The sequence below is a fragment of the Dermacentor variabilis genome, chromosome 4, assembly GCF_050947875.1.
Source record: "Dermacentor variabilis isolate Ectoservices chromosome 4, ASM5094787v1, whole genome shotgun sequence".
NCBI lineage: Eukaryota > Metazoa > Arthropoda > Arachnida > Ixodida > Ixodidae > Dermacentor > Dermacentor variabilis.
In genome coordinates, this window is record NC_134571.1 from 53,443,427 (window position 1) to 53,462,154 (window position 18,728).

An 18,728-nucleotide genomic window follows, 5' to 3' on the forward strand; every position below is an offset into this window, starting at 1 on the left:
AAGGTGATCAACTCCGCGCCCTGCCACCAAATCACAGTTGGAGTCGCGTATAGTCACTCCGCATTGTTCCACGAGCTCTAATCACATCCCGTTTCATCGAAATGTGAACGCGCTGGTCGGGAAACACGGAATTCTAATAGGTTCAGCATACGGCCGCTCAATGTCTGGGGCACAGATCAATTGTTATCGAACAGAGTTCGTGCCCCCGTACAGGATACCGCGATCGCAGCGCACAGTGAAGGACGACGACGGAGAAGCTCTCGTCCTTGTTGGGTACACGATATGCTGTGCGTGCAAGGAAGAAGCAGTATGCGAGCGGGGCGTTCATCGAGACGCACACACGCAACTTTATTAAACGAGGCAAAGAAATTGTGCCGCGCGATCCCAAACGAGGGGGTCAACGAAAGGGTCGAAAGCGAGGGGTTCTGCAGAACGGGCCTGCAAGCCTTAACGATGCGACCGCGCTCGGTATAATGTCCCGGGCATTTTTATGGTTCTGCCCGTTAAAGGGCATGCGATGCGATGGAAACCGAGAAATGAGACGGCCGAGGGGGCCGCATTGCGTTGTTTCTCGAAGGCGGGGGGATAGACGGAGGAGGGGCGAACTAGGTGGGGGGGGGGGAGAGGAATGGCGGGGGGTCGAGAGTAGTCATCTGAACCGGATCTGGCAGCAGCAGCAGCAGCGGCGGCGATGCGCGCCGTATGGTAGCCGATGTGTAGCAGCATCAGCAGAAGCGGCGGCGGCGCGTTCCCCGGAGGCGAGGCTGCTTGCTCCTGCGTGCCGTGCCGCGAGCCACCGACGCACGGCCAGCCAATAAGTGCCGCCGTATTTATAATGAAGGGAGGACAAGAGGGAAGGGAGAATACGAGGAGCGGGAGTGGGGTGGAGGGAGAGCCCGGCGCATGTTTCTGGCGAGCGTATCAAAACGGCCCGAGGATCGCCCGGGGGCGCGCTTCTCGGGACAGTGCGGGTCAACGCATAGGGCACCGACTGCGTGCTCTTCTCCAGCTTTGACTGCTATTCTTCTGTTGTTTTTTTTCGGCGTGTTCTGGCGAAGAGTGAAGCTTTCGGCCACTCGCCGCTCGTTTGCCTCTATACAGCTTATTACACTTTTGCTTCTCTCGTCGTTGTCTCCAGCTTTCTTGTCCGTTTGCACGCTCACGCATGTGCGCTGCCCGGGACTTTCGTGTCCGCGGCGATCGACGACGGCGCTTGGCGTCTCCGCCAGCGTTCCGCTCCACTGGGCGCGGATCGTCCTCCGCCTGTCTCCCGCTCATTTTCCGCCTCAACTCCCGCCGTATAGCTGCGTATGCGTATATGCGGTGAACGACGCTGATCGCGCGGCGTGGATTCGCCGCCGCCGCACGCACGGCCGTCGTTTTCTTGCATTTCCCCCTCTCCCTCCCGTTTCCCGCCGCCGGCCGGTATCGGCGTAATGAAATGTAATGGGACCTCTTGCCGGCGGCTGGCTACGTAGCTTCGGCCCGTGCCCGTTCTGCGAAGACGTTTCTGCTCGTGCTGGACTGGTTTGCGTGTTGGCATAAGGCTGCGTTTGTCACCGCGGCTAGTATTGCTTCCTTGCGCGGCTGTTGACATTACTCTCTCTTTCCGTCTAAACGCTTGAGCTGAGAGGGAAAGTATTTGTACTGTTTCCCGTGTTGGTGTCACGCGCTCCGGTTTCTACACACGATGACACTTTCTTTTTTTTTTTTTTTTCTTGGCGAAGCAATGGCGTGTGGCATCTTGCTTGCGATGACGGGCTATTGAGTGCTGGTCGAGCAGGAGGAAATGGCCCCGTTCTTCGGTCGCGCATTTCATTTCTGTATAGCTTTCATGTAATACGTAGCTGCCACTTATTCGCGGTTCACAATGTTTGTTGTATAGCAAGAGGTTCAAACTGCTCTACTGGTGCTGAATACTTCTGACTGACGCTCTGCGTTTAGTGGCCAAACTAAGACCGACCCTCATAACTATTCGTTCCCATGGACATTCAGCGCCCTGCCGACAGCTGGACACCGGCTGTGAGACGAGCGCCGGCAGTGAGGAAGAAGGTTGACGGGGCAGTTGTGCGCAAGTGCGTATAGGCCGTATCGTTCGTATAACGTATTGCAAGGCACCGGCCTACAACCGCACTGCAGCCGGTATTGCATCGCAGTATACCGTGCCGCGAGGGTGCGCACGCCGTGCCGGGCGCAATTAAGCATACGTCTTCATTGTCTATAATTACGGTGCGAGCGTTCTCATGCACCCACGGATGTGTGCGGTTCTTTAGCCCCCTGCTAGCACGTAACAAGGGTCCCCGAGGGGGCCGAAGTTATTTGCTTGGCGATTCCTGATGGTAGAGCCGGGGCTGTGTTTGTATTTTTTTCCGTCTTCATTTCTTGCGTCCTGCCTTACGCACTTAAACTTTCGCAGCGTTCGCCGTGCATCTTGCGTAATTCTTCGGACAGCTTTTCTTGCGTCGTCGCGAAAGAGCACGAAGCATTCCACATGATACAGGCAACTGTATACGCTTCAAAGCCGCCTGGCTGCGGGAGACACGTAACTTCGTGTCTGGGTGCTGTTCTTTCTTTTTTTTAATGTTGTTTCCCCCAGGCTGCGCAATCATCTCTGACGACATTTAAATAATTGCTTTGACTCGGGACCTTCCATGCGAGATGCATGCGTGACCACCGCGGAGCGTCCGCATAGCGATCCGAGCGCCGTGTTTGTTAATGCGTGCGCGCTCGCGTGTACGCCTGTGGCGTGCGTGGCTCCGAAACGGAAGACGAAGAAGGCGATACACGAGCTCGCATGACGCTCCATATTCACCCCAGCGCCGGGTTCTTTTTCCCCCCGTTCTGCGCGCAAGCGTCTCGATCGCTTGCTCGAAGTAGTCGGCGTAGAAGAGGAGCTGGCATTAGTAGCAGTATAGGGTATAGCTGTGTAGTGTAGTAGTGGGAAAGGTGGAGAAATATGGGGGAGGAGAAAGCTGCTTCATCGGCAACGGCGGCTCATGTAATTGCGCATGCGCGGCACGCACCCGGATGCAAAGGCACCTGCTGCGCCCATTGCGCGGCCCTCTCCTTGATGCTGCTGCTGCGCTCCTGCTGTTGCAGCTTCTGTGGCTTCTTCCCTCTTCTACACTTTGCACTCGTATGCGTGTGCAAGTGTAGCACACAGCGTGTATGTGCTTTTCTTGCCTGCTATGAGCGCAACGGAAGCTTCGGTTGGTTCGACTTGCCGCTTCTGCTTGTCTGTATACGTCTGCCACCGGCGCTTGGAGGGTCGCGCTGCGCTTCATAGTTGCTGCCGTTGATGCTAAATTGCGAGCGTGGACCGGAAAACTGCTATTTCTCTGGCTCAGATTCTTTCCCCTCCTCTCTCTCTCTCGTCTTTGCCGTTCCATCTCCTCGTGGCTGTGTCGGGCGCGGCGGAGGAGTAATTTGCCCCGAGCGAGCGCGTGCACAGGGCGCTTCTTTTTTGTGACTGATGACACCGCACGCGAGCGGTCGAGGAGTCGGCTGTGTAGCCGGACCTTTCACGTCGCGTAGTCAGTCGCTCGCCTGTCTTCGCCTCGGTCGCTGCGCCTGCGGTAACACCCCCCCCACGCGCTCCATTCTCCGCCTCTGTGTGGTGCAATGTGGCGCTGCATGCGTCGTCGGCGTCGTTGTTGTCCGCTCCGTGGCTTTCACGGCAGTCGCGCGCGGCGGTAATTAAAATTTGTCAGCCTGCCTGTCCCTCGGATAAATGTTTGAAATTGATAGCCTCCACTTAACGGGCGCGCAAGTTCGCTTGCTGCTGCCGTCCTGTTGTGCGGTTGTTTGTTGCCTTCTATGTCCGTGCGTGTACGCCTTTTTTATTGTACATATGTGTTTTTTTTTAATTGTCGCATCCCTCTCTGCTTCCCTCCGTCACTTGGAATATCACTGAGTCCACTTCTCGCAGATTGATCGCTAGGGTGCCATGGTTTAAAGTGCCCACTGTTCTGGTTGCTATTACCGTGTTTCGTTTTTTTTTTTCTCTTTATCTTTCATTCGATTGTTGCAAGCGTGCCTACATATGTGTCCGTAATAAAAAGAAAGTTATACAGAAACGGTGTACTTTGATGTTTCTGCATATGTGTTTATAGCGTTTCGTCTGTATTCAAGCAGAGCTGATTATACAAATTTATTTGACCATGTAATTGTCGTTGTGCTTTTATGTAAAATTTTTCTTTTGCTTAAGCTTCTGCAGGGTCCGTTTGTGACGGTGTACGTTCCCATACGGGCACAGTATAGTGCATACTGAAACGTCTCTTGCGTATGCGGCAGCAAAGAACGGGCACATATTGTAAACTGGTCGCACCGAATAAATCTAACGCAGAGTTTAAACGGGTCCTTAAAATAATATTATAGATTTTAACTAATGGCACCAGTGCCATATCTCTATCTCCTAGGGATTCGGCTCTTACAATCTCTTTAGCGCGAAGGTTAAATTTGACACGGGCTGTATTCTTATGCGGCAAAACTATAGTTGTAAGACAACGTTACTTATAGTACCATCGACTGTAAGTGCATTCGACTAGTTCCGTCTATGCAACGGCTCCTATATACTAAAGTGCTCCGAGATGCGTTTGGTTGGAGTGATTGCAAGATTTGCCTGGGGACCTGCTCAAGTGAGATTGGCATTTTGGTCATTCGGAGGCGTGTTTTACGGCGGCATTGTGACTGAGCGCTTGCTGAACTGTCAGTCAGTGTCCGTTCTGGAGTTTGCTGTTCCGACGTAGAGAGACGTGTCGAACATATATCGTCACTGCGTTTTTGCTCGAGTGTGCGATGACGATGATTGAACGTTATTAAGAGCGCACGAAGTTGTTTGGTCGCCTTCCTTGCGGCTGGCCTCCTCAGTCGAAGAAGTCATGTGACCTGCCCGGCTGCCTTTGCCTTTTCACCAGTTCACGCTGGTCATCAGCGTTGGTCATGAGCTGGTTATTAAGGTTGAGGCTAGTGAGCTGGGTCTCCCGATGCTCCTGTGTGAGGGTGGGGGACAGGGGGGATGTCGGTGTTTCGGTTGGATTCCCATATACCTGACAAAAATATTTCGAAGAGAACTCTGTCGATGCGGTTTTGGTTGTGCGTTCGCCCGGCTGTTACGTCTATTTTGCGTTCTTCAGGCGGGGAGCCCTGAGACTCCAATGTACGGGGTTATTAATTGCATGCGTTGCTTTTTTTTTTAAACAGTTGGTGGCGCTTTAAGTTTAGCGACGCTTAGGAGACGATGACTTTGCTACACAGACAACCCATAGTGAAAAAACCAACCAACCAACCAACAAACAAACAGAAGGTATGACATATAGAAACGATGGGTTTTTATACGTGTAGGATACCGTGTTTCATATAGTAATATATTGTATGGGGGTTATGAGGCATCTTTTTCCATTTTATTATTTTTTTTCTCGCTGAGAAGACTTCATGTGCAAGCGCGTAAGCTTCCCAGCAGCACGGCGTACGTGTCCTACCGGCGTACGGCGCATATGTCATTCATGGCTGTCGTTCCCAGCCAGAAGTTAACGTGCCTATAACGCATGGAAAAGGGCAAAGCACGCGATTGTCTGTCGCAATAATGGGGATATAACGCATGTAATAACGGTAGTGTATGCCCTCTTTCTTTTTTTTTTCTTTTTTTCGTCCTTGTCGGTGTCGTTTGTCTTCAAAGCCAACGTTCACGACACTTTCAACTTCGATACACGTCGGGGGAATTTCTTTTCTGTGGTCTCCTGGTGGTCCAAACCTACCTTTATGACTGTGTTCTTTGGCTGTGTTTCATATGGTTGGCTAAAAAAAAAAAAAAAAAAAAAAGACAGGCTTGCGGGGTCGTAATATTGTCGACCTGCTGGTCTGACATTGCTGTTTGCTAATCGAGAGTTGTTGCTCTACCTGGCGTGACATGATGAAGATAACAGTACTTTAAGACAAGAAAGCCTCGTGCCTTCTTTATCACCGTGGCCTTGCCTTGATGTACTTCAGAAACGTGTGTAACCTTTTTTCCCTCTCTCTCTCTATTTCTCGTTGTTTCCGCAGGACGCTGCCAAGGTGTGCCAGGACTACATCGCCCGCGATCCCACAAACCTCAACTTCAACGCGGTGGCCCTGTCTAACACTTGTGCCTAAGCAACAGGCACTGCCCGTGCGTAAGCGATGAGTGTGAAGTGTTTCATTTGCACGATTGCCAGATGTGTAGTGATACCGTATAATATTTGAAAACTAAACTGAGATTTCGTGAACGTTTCGTAGTCACATTTTAGTTACTGAAAAAAAAAACACGACAAAGGTATCTTTCTAGACAGAGCAGTGGGTGATATTTTCATCGTGACGCTTCATATACTGATTCGAAGTCTTGCTTCATGTACTGATTCGAAGACTTGCTTCATCGTCAGGAACCCGGAAGGTGGTGTCTCCAAAAATCCATCAATTCTGTACACGACACAAACTAGTGAATTGGATAAGTACGCGTTAGGTCTCGTATTGTTGGTAAAGATGTTCCACACCCGCCGGAAAGGTTTGTGAGTGGTGGTGCTAGCTAACACTCCCAAGGTTAGTTAAAGTAGTAAAACATAAATACGCAAGAAAGTGGATGCGAGAACGGCGCCGCGGTAGCTTAACTAGCAAGAGCGTCGCACGCGTAATGCGAAGACGTGGTATCGTACGCCATGCACCTCCGGCAAGCTGTTTTAACGCGATAGCGTTAAGGAGCCCGTGTCGCAGAAAATAAAATACGGTGTCTGTGGCGGACGTCTTTTCGGCGAAAAGGTTTTCGAACCACCCAGGCCCTGCATATAACGCAAATAAATTATCGAAATAATTGAATTTCTCAACCTAAAATACACGGAAAAATCGTAAACTATGACTTACACACAACCTACAGACATGGTCGCTCTCGGATTGTTATTTGACTATACGAGAAAACATAATTCTGTTACGCGATAACTCAAAGAAACTCCTTCTCGAGCATTTCTATCATTCACGAACCAACCGCCATTTCCGCGCGCCGGCGCGCGGGTGTCTCGGGGCCCACAAAGCGGCGCGCCCGGTTCCTTGCAATACCTCGAGCTGGCGCTCGCCTCTGTCGCATCGCGGCGCACGCAAGAGGCCGCGTTTCTACCAGAAAGCTTACCTTCGTGCATAGCGTTCGCCGCTAGCGTTTCCCAGTAAACATTACGGTTACACACGCTCCAGTTGCCGGAAAGCGTGAGAAGCAATTAGGTACCTTTGAATACTATCGCGTTCCACTCTTAAAGTCGATGCTTAAGCGTCCTCCAATTTCTTTCATGCACTTTCACTTCCATTAATTTATCATTTCTTTAATTCGTTTAGTAAGTACAAGTAATTTCTCCTATGTTATCCTTGGTATCTGTAAGGCCGCATTGGTTGTTTGTGTACTTCCTAAGTGTTGCGAGTCGCCCACGTACTTTGCTTATAGAGAGGGGTCCACTCCCCTACGCGTCCGAGGTGCAACCGTTTGTGTTTTATGAGGGGTCAGAAGGCCCGCGTGGTGTCGGGTGACGAGTTACGGCGCGCACCAGGGGGGCGCGGTACGGATTCGTAGAAGGCGGTATTGTGCGCACTGAGTTGGCATTCCGTCGACGGCCATAATAGGTCCACACAGACAAACCTTGAATGGGACTGCTGTACGCGGTGTTGTGGCGCCCAGCTCCCGAGTCCCTGGCTGGTTGGAGACACCGCCGTGGTTTAGAAGGGCCTAGCAATATTGACCACGTGCTGCATGTACGGAGCGGGGGTCTGCTTCCCTTCGCGTCCGGGAGGCAACCGTCGGGCTTTGTTGCGGAGTGCTGAGAAAAGCCCGCGTGGTGTCGAATGACGACTTACAGGGTGCGCTAGATGCAGTTACGCACGTGAAGAGCGCATTGGGAGGACGTCGTCTTGTAGGCAATAAGCAACGGATGCCATGAACGGTCATGATTATCCCACGACGACAAACCTTAAGTGGAGCGGCGGTACGCGGTGTTGAATGCCCCGGCTTCCGAGACATTTGCGGCCTGGAGACGCTACCAATATTTTAGACGGCCTAGCAATAAATTGTGCGGGCCTGGCATGTTTTGCTGAGGCCGTCATTGACTACGTATAAATGAAAGGCGAACGGAGTTTCAGGAAGAAGGAAAACTGTTTTGGATATGTTTACATTTAAGAGTACGCCCATCCCTTTGGGTTGTGGATTAACAAACTTTTAACTCTCATTGGCAACCGCATCTGTGTGACGGGCCAATGGCCCAGCGCCCTTTTTATTTGTGTGAGCTATAATAATAGGGACGATATGCTGTCCCCGAGACTGGGCTGAAATCAGGATTGCTGATAGATCAGGGAGGCTCCGTACCATGTACGTTAAAACGAGTCTAGGCTCTAACAGTCGTTGAGACAGTCGAAGAGTGAGTCTTTGTTTCTCAATTGTTCAAGTTGTAATGCATTTGTTTTATCTGTCATGTATAAGAAAAGTTTACCTATAAATATTTCTTGTCCATCTGACCTCCATCACTTCCTGTATGCATTCGATCAATAACTGCCGATCATCATCTGAGAAAGTTCACGTTCCAACGGAGAAGCAAGGACAACAGACGAATGCAACCTTACTGTGTCTTTGTTGGCTTCTTGTGATATGGTAGCGCAAGCAGCTCGAACGGTGGATTTCACTCCTTAATGAGTGAGCAGCTTGGGTATTTCCTATCGCTACCTATTCTGGTTCGGATTATACTGTTCTTACGCGACCTCTGCTGAACATCGAGATATCGCTTTCTTGGAATGCGTACTAAAGTCGCCTGCTTGTTTTCACGGAAACCCTTGGACCAATCACTTTGTGAAATAAACATAACTTGGTTGAGTGTTTAGGTACGCTGCTAGGGGATCCATGTACATCTGCATACAGGCCGATCAAAGGGTCTTGGTGCTCCATTTGCGCAAGCAAATATCCGAAAGTTAGTACACGTGGATTTGAGAGCGCTTTCCGGCACTTATGCTCTAAAAGATGCTGGGTCCAGCTTGTGCATGTTACTATACCTAGGGCACACGTGCAGATTCGATGAATGATACGAACCGTGCAGTCGGTCAGATTTTCCCAACGGTTTGAGGCGTTCGTATAGACGCGTCGTTTTGTTACTACGCTCCATCTCCTTGTCACGGCAGGATCGTCCTGCCGTGCATCTTGATTGCCGTCCGTTTGCAAGGCGGTCGTGCTGGGTAATCAATTCTCCGCGCGCAACGTCATCCGCTGGAAGAAACAGCCCTTGTCGTGCCGTAGTCTTTCAACCATTCGCGTGCATCCTTTCTTCGCGCTGGAACAATGCACGCGTCGGTCGGGGAGCTGTTTTTGTTTCGACGTTTGCCCGCACGAAGATGCCCGATGCCTTTAGGACTGTGTGGCTCGCTGCGGTCACTCGGAAACAAAGAGGAGCTTATACGTGGCCGCAACAAATGGCTTGTATAGGCTTTATGCGGTCGCCGGTCGTTTTGTAAAATGTCATTCCACGCTGGCGGTCGGGCTCGTTCAATTCACTTGTTTTCAAAGATCGCGGCTACCCGGCGGTTGTCACGTGTTGAGACTCCCCCCCCCCCCCCCCCCCCGGCCTGCGCCACCGGACACTGGAATGCCCCCGCGCGAGATTCTTTCGCGTGCCATCGCGCACAGCGGCGGAAACAAAAGGACGACGGCCGTTCGAACGCACATTCGCGCTTGGCCGTTTCTGGGTGCGCGCAGCCCTTTCACGGGCTAACCGCCAGCGGCGTGCTGCAAAGGACCTGTCCACTGCGTACTCTTTTTCTATATATGTACCTTCTTCCGTGGCGGCTAATGTCCTGCGGTCGCGGTCCACCGGTTTCTGTTACGAAAGGAATGGATGTAAGGAGATTCGGGAATAAGTAGGGATAAGGCGCTCAAAGGGAATAAAAAGAAGGGAAAGAGGGAAATGGGAGCGAAGAGAGGGCGTAGGAATTTCGCTGCGACACTTTCACATTTCTTTTTTTTACCCCCCCCCCCCCTCCCTCGTTCAGCGCTCGAGCTCCTCCGTTTCGGAACCCGGAACTCATTCGTCGGGCGGCCCAACCCAGGTTTTCATTGTTGCACGCGTGGTCCGGCGGCAGCGGCCGGTTCGTCCATGCGGAGAAGCCTCCTCCATTTTTTTTTTCATTCCCCCACAATGGCCGTCGTCGCCTTGTGGGGAAGCTGCTGGGAGAAAGTGGAGGAGAGAGATGGCGCGCCGCTTCCTTTTTTTCAGTCCCGTCTGCCTTTTCTTGTGGGCCTTGCGCGAAACCATCTTCCTTTAATTTTGATTTCTGTTTGCTTTTTTTGGCGAAGCTTCGTGCTTCGCCGGTGGCTCGGGTGCCGTCCGCCCGGCGGAACGCCGATAGTGCGCAGTTTTGTCGCCACTGTGGAGAGCACCTTCCATCTTCCCTCGTTCTGTGCTTTTGAGGTCTAACTCTCTGGACTTGCTTTCTTTTTCTTTCCCGCTTCTCCCTCTCTGTCGCTGCGTCGTCAGCGCGTCGCGGACTTGTATACGTTGCCTTCGCACGTGGGCGCACGTTCTGTTCTTCTTCGGGAGCAGCAGCAGCACCAGCCGTGTGTGTAGGTGGTATCGGCCTGCCCGGCTGTCCGATGGTGCGTCTCGTCATCGCTGCTGCTGCTTGCCATATTGCACGCCTGGTCGCAAATCTGGGTCACTGGTGGCAGACGCTGGACGCACCGGGCTCGCCCCATCTGCGCCCCGTGCAAGGAGCGAGCGCCTCTGAGCCCTAGGGGCGAGGCCCTCGCTGCCCTCCCCCCCTCCCCCCATCAAAAGCGAGACGGCGGCTGCGGGGGCGGCCCCGGCGGCTGCCTGTCGCGCACGCGCCATATCGTGTTGCCCTGTTTGTCATCGCGGCGATTCTGTTGTCGTCACCTGCTTCGTCGGCGTCCAGGGCATTGTGACAGTGCAGCTTTCCCTTCGTTCGCTCGCTTTGCGTTGCTTGTATCACTTTGTTTCCTTGTCACGCGGACGAACTTGGTAGGCGCTTACGCGACCTACATGTCGTATGTATACGAAAGGCGCTAGCTTGGTACATCATGGTTGGCGTCATCACGAGCCTCGAGGTCCGCTGCTGGACGAAGGCGCTTCCCTGTGTTATGCAGTCATTCACGTCTTCATTAGCCGAGCCGATCCACTTTCCCAGTCGTCACTCCCTCCCTCAAGTGCGTTACCTCCTTAGGCAGCGTTTTCTTTCATTTGGCACCCATTCTCTCGCTTTAATGAACCGGCTGTTTTCTACTCTGCGCGTTACATGACCAGCCCAACTACACGTCTGCCTTGCCCTGTAGCATATCATGTACCCCGCTTGCTCTCTAAACAATACTGGCTTGTTGCTGCCTCCTGATGATGTGTCTGTCACCTTCCGTGCCATCGCTTGTGGCTCGGTCAGCAGTTTCAGGTTTCTTATCGTCCAGCTTTCGGCGCCGTCGATCATATGCTTTTATTTTTAAGGCTACCTGTAAGCTGCCGCTCATTGAGTTTCTCATGCGCGCTGTGTCCACTTTTGGTTGTTCAGCTTGTACAGGTGTGCACTAATGTTAACTTGTGGGCCTTACCTCCGGAAGCGAATTCCTTACGGTTTTGACGCTTCAGCTGCTCCTGGTGTCACTTCATTCGACAACTTGAGAAAAGTGAAAATGGCTCTGAAAATCTGCTCCTCCTCGAGCAGCCCTGGTCACGCGCGTTTCAGCTGGTTCGAGCCGAACGGCGCTAATGTAAATTGGTATTCTTGGAAAGTGGCCGAACGAGAAGGCGGTCCCTAAATTCTCGTGCCGATAATTTTTATAACTATAGGTGCGCAGCTTTACGGGGCTGCGCGGAAATTTCTAATTAAATGGTGAAGCGGAACTATTGTTCTTATGTAGTTCGACTAATTTCTCTTGAATGTAAAAGGCTACGTTGACCCAAGTAAGCATTGTGCGTAACTTGTGAATCATAGCTTCCCAGAATGTTAAAAAAGGCGTTTTAAAAAAGGGAAAGTTACCGTACCTACATGATAGGAGTATACTCCACTTTCTTTAAGGGCAAATCAGAAATTATTTCCTTTTATTAGATCAGAAAGCCTGTTTTTCATTAGCAAAAATAAGGTACACGCAGGTAATTACAAATATAACGTAATATTCTACGTACCTTACACTATTTTTCCACATAGCCCCACACCGGTTCAGACCATTTGGGCCATCGCAGCACTAAATATGAGATGCCCCTGCGGTAGAATCCGTCCGGCTGACTGTGGAACCACCGCCAGACTGCTGTCTTGGCTTCATCGTTGCACGTGAATCGCTGTCCTACCAGGAACTTCTTCAGTGGACCGAAAACGTGGAAGTCACTAGGGACGAGGTCCGGACTGCATGGTGGCTTTCGCCATGGCATCCACGCGGGAAATGACGTCAGTCAGCGACGCACGCTGCCTCCCCGAACGCTCATTGTCATGCAAGTCTTCACGGCCTTTTTGCGAACTCGCAACACCTCGCACTTCTCAAAGCAAGACACCGTTCCCCATGCGTGGGCTGCATTTCCCTCTGGATGTCGATGGACGTTCGTTCCTTGCTCCATGCAGAGAAAACGAATCGCACGTCGTCGCTGAAGGAAAACCGCCATCTACAACAACTGACAGCAGCGCCGTGGCGTGGAGCTACCGGCAGATAAGGCCGGGCCGGCCCAAGAAAGGTCCACCGCTGGTAATGGATATGTTGAATTCGCATTTACCGCCGTAATGTGGGTTTAAAAAAAATAGGGGCAAATATTTTCTGGTTCGCCCTCATATAAGTACAACCACTGCCAGCCAGGTAGTCTTGCTTAGAGCATGACAGTTTAGTAAAGCGTTGTTATTTAGCTTATGATTCAACGGCATCCCTTCTTTGTCGGACGAAATGGGGAACAAAAATCGCTGCTTTCCCATACTTGTGCAGATTTCAACGGCACCAATTTGCCCCGGATAACGATGATAGCGCCTCATTATCGCCACCTGCTCGTGAGCAGCCTGTTGCCGCGTGGCGATCGCGCTCCGGGCTTCTCGCCTCAGTCAGGTGCAGCGTGTATTAACAGCGAGGTTCCGGTCCCTCCCTTTTGCCACAGGAAGCGTCCGAAACGGGGAAAAGGAAAAAGAAAAACCGAAAGAAAATGGCGAAGAGGAACTCTGTATAACGGGGGTGGTATGTGTGGGTGGCTCATTCCCGGAGCCGGGCGGCTGGGGTCGACACGAAGGAAAAGGGGGGAGCGGACGTCACTTCCGGTATGCCGGGCCCAACCTGCTCAGCGTTCGGCAGGCGTGTGTGCCGCGCGTGGCCGGCACGTGTCCAGTTCCGGATGATGAGCTCCGCCGTGCTCTGGCGCGCCAAAAGTCGTGATGGCCTGCGGCGATGTTGCGGCGGGCCTGTGGGCCGAATAGGCCCAGCTCGCCTAGGGGAGGAGATGAGAGTACGCCTTTGCTGTTGCTGGGTCGTGACTCGGGCGTGATCGTCCCGAGAAAAAAAAAAGTGAGGTGAATGAGTGGGGGCGGAAAAAAAGGTGTGCGTATGTGTGTGCATTTGTGTGGGTGGGGGGGGGGGCGAGCTTATTGTAAGTTGTATAATGTATCTTTCTGCCATGGCGCTTTTTGATTTTCTAGGTTCGGGCTTAAATGCGCAGGCCCGTTAGGCTGTCTCCGGCTAATCGCTGGCGTTATAACGCAAGGAGCGGCGAACAGCGTTTCGCTTGTATTATATAGACGCGCCAGTCGAGGGGGCGGGAAACGTTGCCGTTGGTCCTCGCGCACCCCGCCTTTGATCTTCATTGCAGGAGACGCCGTGCAAGTATACATTGCCGAGTGGTTAGCGATGCGCCTGAAAGGCGCTCTGGCCGACTGGTTTGGCCGTTTTTCTTGATTTTGGAACTTGGCTCGTCGTGGTGTGTATGCTCGACGTAACATCTTGGTTGTTGCGAGTTTGCTACTTCTGACGGCAGCGGACCTGATATTTGACTACAGTAAACAGAGGTGCACGTAGTAGAGTGCTAATCTGATGCTCTCTCTTTATATACATATATATATATATATATATATATATATATATATATATATATATAATATACGAGAAGAAAGGGGGTTAACCGAGGGGCCCGATTTTTATTAGTCATATCATGAGAAGCCAACAAACACTGACACCAGGGACAACATAGGGGAAATTGTGCTGAATAAATGAAATAAAGAAACGATAAATTAGTGGAAATTAAAGTGGATGAAAAAACTACTTGCTGCGGGTGGGAGCCGAACCCACAGCCTTCGCATTTCGCGTGCGATGCTCTACCAATTGAGCTACCGCGGCGGCGTTTCCCCATCCACTTTCTTGAGTATTTGTGTGTACTAGTAGAACCCTGGGAGTGTTAGCCAGCGCCACCACTCATAGACCTTGGCGGCGGACCTGGAACGTCGTTTTTGCCGCAGGCGTCACGAGAAATGCGAAGGTTGCGGGTTCGGCTCCCACCCGCAGCAAGTTGTTTTTTCATCCACTTTAATTTCCACTAATTTATCGTTTCTTTATTTCATTTATTCAGCATAAGTAATTTCCCCTATGTTGTCCTTGGTGTCAGTGTTTGTTGGCTTCTTATGATATGACTATATATATATATATATAAACGAATGGTCAATTTCAATGATATGCCTCTGGTATCAACGAGTCGTTCCACTGCCAGCGCTCACGACGAATCTCTGTTTAGTTTCTGGGCGACTTACGACTAACTCTAGTGTTATCGAAAAACTTGCCGAGCTTGGACAGTGCACGAGTTGCAAGAGAACATAGCGCCAGGTGCAGGACAAGTAATATGCATAGAAGCCAATATCAAATGCTGCAACGTGGCTGCTGTGTGGCGCAGTGGATAGTGTTTTCATCTGAAGGTCGTAAGTTTGGATCCATCTCGGCGCATTTTTTTTTTCTCATTTCATTCGATATATGTATCAATGTTTAAAGATAAGCTGCAAGCGGGAAGTATGAAGTGCTAAGATGCATTTGCTCTGTTTATTCATTTCGCTCCTAGTTCCGACCAGCGACCTCGAGGACGTTGGTCACGTAAAGGTACTTGTGTAACAACCTGGCTCGTTCAAGTGACAAACTGGCTATCACACTAAAGAATGTTTAAATGTTTACTGTGTATTTCTAGCATTTGTGTTTGTCCTTAGCATATGGACGTCAATCACTTGTCTACAGTGTGTTTTGTGGAGCTAGATTCATTCTTGTCCGAAAGTGCTTGAAATGAATGGAACCGGAGGTAAGGGGGGGGGGGGACGACAAATGCCACTTCTTATGTAGAAACGCAAGTGCTCTTCGAATTGATTGTTTACATATTTGTGTCATTTGTTCACCACAGGTGTTCCCTCTCATGGTGCAAGCAGCGCCAAGCAACCAGCACCGTGCTGCCTTGTTCTTACAGGCTACTTGCCTTTCGTTTGTTTTGCTACGAATGCTTCAGAGCAGTTCTGCGTCGTGAGCGGAGCTCGTACTTTTTTTACCACGCTGCTAGAGTTTAAGCAAGCTCTGCAAGAGAAGAAGAAAAAAAACTTGGTGTGCTTCTTGCCTTGCTGCTTTCGCAGATGTACTCCGCCTGAATAAATCGTTCTTGCAAAACAATGAACTGTGCATGATTACGCCTGTTTATCACGTCTGTACCTTGCACTAGCCGTGCATCGACAGCGTGTGCTTCCTGTGGTCGGTTCTGCGAGACGAATCGACGTTTTTGACAGCACGATTGAGGTGTACTAAGACCTTTATCAGCGGACAAAACACTTCATTCAAAGTACCTTCGGTGGGTATTTTGAACTTCCTGGTCAATGCTCTTTAATGCGATGGCGTTGACGGCCCCGTCTCGCAGAAAATGCGGTGCCGGCGTCCGGCGCCGGTGTCCCCGTGAGCGGAAATTCCCGTATATATTTAGGTATATCTATATGCCACGCCTTGATATATAGCATGCGGTATATGCGGGTAATATTGCCACACCATTATATATTGCTCATACCTTACATTGTTGACAAAGTTATTTCTTGGAATTTTGAGAATGATAGCCCGCAAACAAATGTCATGAAACAAAATACCGATAGCGCGTGTCTTTTATGTTACATATTCTCAGACTGAAATATTAAAAGTGCGAAACAATAACAGAAACCTGCAAATGATATATTCCTTCTTTTTTTTTTTTGTGGCTGTGGCCTTCCTCGGGCTTCGGCCTTCGCAGGATGCCGCGTTTCTATCAGAAAGCTAACCTTTGTGTATAGCGTTTGCCGCCAACGCTTCCCGGTAAACATTACTGTTACGTAAGCTGCAGTCGAAGCTTAAAAGGACACTAAAGACAATAAATCAAGCTACGGGGATATAGATTAGTGCTCACGAACCCCTAAGGCGTCAATATTATCGCGAACAGAGCCTTAATAATTGAGAAATTGAGGTAACTGCAGAATATTAGAGACTACCCAGAGACATTCAAGTACTTGCTCCATGACGAAGGCACTGCTCGTTTAATTTCTTTCACTAGTACTCAATCACTCGTTATAAAATCACAAATGTGTGTCATTATAACACGAAAAAGAAATGCTACTTGTCAAGTTCTATTTCAGTTTTAGAAAAACGAACGCATTGACATTACCCTTGACAAAGAGGCGGGCGGTCGAAGGGTTTCGTTCTCGCTCGACTCTGCACCGCCACCCGCTTTCGCGTTTCAGTAGTTTCGTTATAGAGGCATTTAGCGTGTCCGCTATGGGGAACCAGCGCTGGAGTTTTCACGACGCCTGCAGCGGCTCCCTGGCGGTCAGAATGTGCACAACGCAGCCGCCCCGCGGACGAAAATTGCTGTTGCTAGCGGCGTTGCGTGCGCTGAAAGTCGAAGAAAAACAAAAGGACGCCGACGGTACTGTTGCGTGTACAAGTGTCACAGCAACGTCGGAATGAGGGAGGATGTATCCTTCTGCGGCGTTCCATCTGAACCCTATGAACAAGAACGGAGGCAGCGTTGCATCCAAGCTGTCAGTCGAGCGGAGTAAGTTCCCGTCTTGTCGCCCTGTTAAGCGGTGTCGGGCGGGTTTCTAAATCGAATTTCGCGTGTGTGCTTGGTTTATTCGATAGTGAAGACGGTCAGCCGTGGCAGCCAGTGCCAAACAGCAGAATCTGCAGTCGGCCTTTCGTCGGAAACAAAATGAGCAATAGCATGCACCATCCGGCATGTGTACCAACCATTTTTCCTTCGCAATACCACCGACAAGCTCCTTCCAATGCCACCGCACCAAGCGAACGATACGAAAGGTAAATAGTTTCCATTCATTGCCAAGAATTATGTGGCAGAGAAGCTGCCTTGTAATACGAGTTGTGTGCGCATACTGCCAGCGCAAGCGTGACTAAGCCGCCTATGTGTTTTTTAAAAATGCGCATGCGGATGAGGACTCGGCGTTGAGATGCATCCGGTAAATTTATGTAATCAGTGCTAAATGTAGCCAGGGTTGTTACGGATCAAGCAGCGGAGCAGTCAAACCTTTGTTTGTCCGAGTCAGCTGATGCGATAAAGCTTTCTTCTCCATTGACTGCTGTGGCCAAGTAACATCACAATTTCTTATGTCTAGCCAGAGAAGTATGGAATGTCTTCAGGCCAACCAATACTTCCGAAACCATAGCGCAGCAAGACCGGCGCCGTAGCTATTAGATTTGCGAGGCAGGCTGTCACACAAGCATGGGAACGGCACAGGGCGCAACCGTTAAATAAACGCACGTGCTCGCCGCGACACACAGTGAAAAATATATAAAGCTTAAAAAGCTTCTTTCGTCATTTCTTCACTTGATGGCGCTAGCTTCTTTACGAAAACTGTCCACTTGAAGCGGCACGAAAACGGAAACATGCGAACCATATGCGCGAACTATGAAACCGCCGCGGACGTGTCGTCTGGTCGAGAGGCTTGAATATGCCGCGTTTCGTCGCCAGGGCGGCGTGCAACGCACTCTTTTTCGACGCGCCGCCTATCCAGCGCTGGTTCCCCATTCCGGCAAACTGGGGCGGTTTGGGCGGATACCGGATCGTCGGGGGCGCAAGCGTGAGCATCCGGAGCGGTGAAGCCGCCTGGTGTTGTAGAGCTCAACCAGACAAACACAGAGCTGAAATTGCAGTAACCTACTTTATTCTGCTTCGCTGCTGGTGCAAATTTTCGGCAAGGGCGTAATTGTGTTCACAATTACGCCGCTGTCGAAAACTTACAACCCAGCTAAGAATAATATAGTAATTGGCTCTGTGTTTATGTGGTTGAGCTTCGCACCACCAGCTGGCGCCACCAATCTGGCCGCTCACGTTTGCGCCCCCGCTCATCCGGCAAATCGCCCGCACTTGCCGGAATATCGGACGCACTAAAATTCTCTTATATCGCGTAGTGCTGCGTAAAACTCGCAAAACTCCCGCAAACTGCAATTACGGGGAATTTCACTTCCATGTGATGTCGCGGAATGCCCGAACGGTTCACGCCACTTGGCCAAAAGCACCTACAGCGGAGAATCCACAGCTCTGTCTTGGCTCGGCTTCTCCATGGCCGCGCATTTGCGTTTTGTGCAAAAGAAAAAAAAAGTACTGCCGTTTGTCGGGCGCCATTTTACTCACAGAGGGCAGCAAAGGGCGGTGATAACGTCACCATTTCCCGATTGCATGGGGGAGATTTGAATTGCGATAGAGGTACTCGGACCCTTCAGATAGAATTTT

At 50.8% G+C, this 18,728-nt stretch overlaps 1 protein-coding gene across 4 annotated transcripts in view; it reads left to right on the forward strand.

Moving 5' to 3' along the window:
• The window catches only part of Uch (Ubiquitin carboxyl-terminal hydrolase), a 107,358-nt gene extending 91,724 nt beyond the window's left edge, over positions 1-15,634 (forward strand). For 3 of the 4 annotated variants that reach the window (XM_075689110.1, XM_075689112.1, XM_075689113.1), the window contains 2 exons: positions 6,043-6,148; positions 15,375-15,634. In XM_075689110.1, coding sequence (XP_075545225.1) covers positions 6,043-6,132 — 90 coding nt within the window. In that variant the 3' untranslated portion in view covers positions 6,133-6,148; positions 15,375-15,634. Of the gene's footprint in view, positions 1-6,042; positions 6,153-15,374 lie in introns of all 4 variants that reach the window. The other variant, XM_075689111.1, reaches the window with a different exon arrangement.
• Positions 15,635-18,728: the final 3,094 nt, after the last annotated feature.